This window comes from Zingiber officinale, chromosome 8A (assembly GCF_018446385.1).
Source record: "Zingiber officinale cultivar Zhangliang chromosome 8A, Zo_v1.1, whole genome shotgun sequence".
NCBI classification, from domain to species: Eukaryota; Viridiplantae; Streptophyta; class Magnoliopsida; order Zingiberales; family Zingiberaceae; genus Zingiber; species Zingiber officinale.
In genome coordinates this window covers 54,930,373-54,934,969 of record NC_056000.1, presented here as the reverse complement: position 1 = coordinate 54,934,969, position 4,597 = coordinate 54,930,373, and the positions used below count along the sequence as shown (strand labels likewise).

General features: G+C 39.2%; 1 protein-coding gene across 1 annotated transcript; it reads left to right on the top strand.

Moving 5' to 3' along the window:
- Window positions 1–3,264: 3,264 nt before the first annotated feature.
- On the top strand, window positions 3,265–4,268 carry LOC122011609 (probable glutathione S-transferase GSTF1). Its single transcript, XM_042567991.1, has 3 exons — window positions 3,265–3,457; window positions 3,532–3,580; window positions 3,786–4,268. Exons 1-3 carry the CDS (start codon window positions 3,308–3,310, stop codon window positions 4,238–4,240), a joined length of 654 nt encoding a protein of 217 aa, XP_042423925.1. The 5' UTR covers window positions 3,265–3,307; the 3' UTR covers window positions 4,241–4,268.
- The last annotated feature ends 329 nt before the right edge of the window (window positions 4,269–4,597 follow it).

The window sequence follows — 4,597 nt, the reverse complement described above, 5'->3', positions numbered from 1 at the left end:
TAAAAGAGAGGTAGAGGGTGCCTTCATATACAACCTAAGCCTTGCCTCCTCTCCTTTCTTCCTTGTGGTCGGCCCTCTCCTTTCTTCTTCTTTATTTGTTTTCTTTCCCATAAGGGCTAGCGACACCTTTCTTCTTATCTCCTCTTTTGCTTCCTTAGGGCTGGCGGCATCAAGGATTGAAAAATCCTTGTGGTCGGTGTTGGTTGGTCCTAGGAAGATCATACCGGTTCCACTGTACAAAATTTGTACAAGTCCTGAACCTTTCCTAACAACCTATTGTGTTCTTTAGAAATTAAATTCATAATCACAAACGGAACTTAACATTATTGATTCCAAATTTAACTTATCTATTCTTAATGGTTTAGACTTGTATCGCAAACGATGCTTAACATTATTAATCCAAATCCACCTATGTTATAAATTCAATTAAATATTAATTTCTAAAATTAGCTTCCAGGCTTGCATGACGAGGCACTAGTCCTTTTTGGGTATGGGATCATTCACCACCGCCTAGACAAAGCCTTTTAAAGAAATCTAATATTTAATTTCTTTATATAACTTTAGGTTTAACCAAAAAGAACAATCGAATCACAAATTTGAAAAACAAAACAAAAGAAACACAACTTTGAATATCTAATCCAAAAATCTAGAATCTCTAGCCTCTTGTGTTTTGAATTCATACAAAGAAAAACTAGTATGATGCGGAAAAGAATTACTAGTTATACCTTTCTTTGTATGCAACGACCTCTTGATCTTCTACCGTATTCCTCTTCTTATCTTGGACGTTGTGTGGGCAACGATTCCTGTGGTAAAATTCCTAGCTCAATGGGGAGCATAAGTGTAGGGGGAGCCTTGAGATACGTTCCAATGCATGTTGCATTATTTTTCATTCGGCAGTGTAAGTCCAAGTGTGTAGCCTTGGCAACGTAAGTTCATTCGACGGTGTAAGTCCAAGTGTATAGCATTGGCAACGTAAGTCCATTTGGCGGTGTAAGTCCAAGTGTGTATCCTTGACATCGTAAGTCTATTATTTTTAGCATGTTTATTTGCTATTTGTTTTCCCTAACTTAAACGTATTGTCAAACATCAAAAAGGAGGAGATTGTTAGAGCAATCCTAATGGTCCGTGCGACTATGTGTTTTGGTGTTTGGGCAAAGAGTTTAAGTTAGGTTCACCCTTATATTTGATATGTGTATATGAGTATGCAGGTTTATAGGATACACATATGACTCAACTTGATGGCTTCGGGTCCGGTGAAGGATGGAGCATCCGAGGGACCGTGGATAAGGCAGTAAGGACGAGGGTCGAGGGAAGCGACTTCGAGGCGTACGCGAAGGATGACATTGGGGACAAGTCGCAGGCTTAGATGCATCCGAGGGACGAGAGCCAAAGGAAGTATGCTTGAAGGCTAGAGGTCAAGGCTGCAATGAAGGGTCAAGTGAGTCATGAAGGTACAAGTGCATGAGAGGTTGTACTCAGGGTAAAATCCTAGTTTTAGGGTTTACTGCAGCAGTATTGTAGCAATTACTGTAGTAGTACTGTAGCAGTACTGTAACATTCGACTGATATTTTCATCAGTCGACTGGTGTAGTCGACTGAGCAGTCGACTGGAAGCGAATATAATGCTTCTGTTCGCTTGACTAGTGTGAAATAGTTGACTGATACTTTTACCAGTCGACTGGTATATATCGAGTCGTTGAGATGTAACGGTCGAATCTCCACAGAGAGCAGTCAATTGATGATTTTGGCAGTCGACTGGTAGGCGGGATTTTCCAACCCGCGGCCTATATAACCAAGGTTTGAGAGCTTGGTTATAGTTGAGGAAATTAGACTTGGTTAACGTCTAATTAGTAGTCTACCAGTGCTCAAGGTTTCCCTTGTGTCCAAGAGGTCTTGGTGAATTTGTGGCGAGGTTTCTCCACCCACAAGGAGGTTTGAGCTAGCTGGAGTTTTTGGGGAGTTATTCATCGACGGATCGGGATCATCCATCTTACGAATAGCTGTGGAGTAGGAGCTTTATCTCCGAACCACGTTACATTGACGTGTTAGAGGTTTGCTTACTCTTTCTTGTCTTTAGCTTTCATATTTGTATTTGTATAGTTTGTATTTTCGCTGCGCAAACTAACTAGTGTAGGAAGCTATCGATTTAGGGACATCGTCTATCCAACTCCCGTTTTAGCCGGTCACCGATCCCCTACAACTATCAAATGCACTTTTTGTAAATTGAATCTAGTATTTATTTTCATATCTAGTCGACATTTTTATATTCAAATGCACTATCAAATGCTCCTCATAGCCTATCTCCATGTTACATGAAGAAAAATAAATCATGGGATTAAATCATAACTAACCGCCCAATTGACTAAGGATGTGAGAATCCCAGCAAATGTTATTGTAACGAATTTTCTTTTATAAAAAATTAATTTAATATTATATTTGATCTTAGCCAAAAAAATCAAGAAAACTATGCTTTTTAAAATTATTGACTAAAGATATTTATAGAAGATTCTCTACTAGTTATCAATTCTAATTAAGATATGAAACTAAAGAGAACTTCAAATTTCTAATTGATTAATGAGAAAAATTCTTGATAATACGTGATCTTGAATTTTAGATCCTTAATTAATTAATGAGAAAAATTTCTAATAATTTATCGTATGATAAGTCTCAAAATATAGATGATTGATTAATTAATAAAAAAATGCTCAATAATTAATACATCTATAGAAATTATTAATAAACGTTAGTATTATTTTATATGTGGATAGAAAAAAAAATATATTAACTTAATTTCATTTCAAATTTTACCAAAATTAGTTAATAAAAAATTTAGATTTAAAATAAAATAGTTAGATAAATTTATCAACCTTTAATTAATTAATTAGTTGGGCAGGTTATGAGGACCGTTTTATATGTGGCAAAAGGCGAAATCGTTTGTCCCCAGCGCTCTCGTCGTACCCGACCTAAGACCATCACGTGGGAGGTAAATCACAGCATCCTGAGCGAGCATATGACAGGTGGGATAAGTTACAGGACTGAAGATTTATGTCCCGACTATCCTGAATTTCGACCTCGAGGATCGTTTTATATGGATTACTGAATTGATGGTTATCCGTATTTAATTTGTCTATACAAATGAAGCTGTTAAGGGTAGGAAACAACCATGTTTCCTTTTTTTTTCTTTACAAATTTAAATAAAAAACTGGTACAACGTTTGTGGCTTTCTATAAATTGAACAAGATCCTTCACGAGACTTCCACCCAACCCGTAATTTTCTTGGAGTTTCAGTGTGAGAAAGAGCACAGAAATGGCTACGGTAAAGGTATTCATTCCGGCGTTCTCAACAGCGTCGATGCGCGTGATTCTGTGCCTTGAGGAGGTCGGGGCCGAATACGAGCGCGTCGACATCGACTTGTACGCCGGCGAGCACAAGTCCCCTGCTCACCTCGCCAGAAACGTATGAATGCTATTTACGCATGCATATATCTCTTTTTATTGGATTGATTTCACTTTTGATTGTGTAATCTGCAGCCATTTGGTCTAGTGCCGGCTTTCCAAGACGGGGATCTCGTTCTTTTTGGTGAGTCCGTTCGATTCATCCTTAATCTTGAAATTTTCCAGCGCGATTTATGTTGAGTCGGTAAATCCGTGGGTCGTAGAGGCAGAGCAAGTATGGGCTCGTATTTTCAAAGATTGGGTTACAGTTGTAGAATTTTTTATGAAGATTTTCTAATCAAAAGAAGTTGACTTGGTTTTTGCGGACTAATTGGTCTCTCAAACCTTAGAATCGAGAGCGATCGGACGGTACGTGCTGCGCAAGTTCAAATCCTCCGACGTTGACCTGCTACACGGGAGTAGCTTGGAGGAGTCAGCCATGGTAGACGTGTGGTTGGAAGTGGAGGCTCAGCAGTACGACAAGGCCATCTTCCCCATCTTCTACCAGGCGTTGATTATCCCCCGCATCTTCGGTGGTACGACGGACGAGAAGGTGGTGGAGGAAAACTTGGTGAAGCTGGGGAAGGTGCTCGACGTTTACGAAGCCCGTCTGTCCCAGACCAAGTACCTCGCCGGAGACTTCTTCAGCTTCGCCGATCTCAGCCACTATCCCATCACCCACTTCGCTATCAAATTCCCCCAAGTGGCCCCTCTGTTCGAGGCGCGCCCCCATGTGAAGGCCTGGTGGGAGAGCTTGGAGTCGCGTCCGGCCGTCAAGAAAGTGGCCGCCAAACTCCCTCAGTGATCATGACAGTCGCTTCTAGTCCTTGCAATAATAATTACAATGCTCTGCAAACGCTTTCATGTGCGTGCATTTGTGATCGACGCTTGGTTCTTGACCGTGAAATTGATTTCTTGAATTGTTGTTCAAGTTTGTTTGGAGCATTTGATTGTGCAAAAGTTTGAGACTTCTGCTTAAATTGAAGTGTCAAAGTTTATTATCTTGCATTCAATGTAAGGTTTGAGAAAGATTTAAAAATCTCAATAAAAAATCTTTAACTATTAAAATGTAAGGTATGAGATTTATACATCTTGAAAATTTAAATATATATATATTTTTCTTTTGAAGATTGAACTTATAATTAATGATAAAATAGTATTA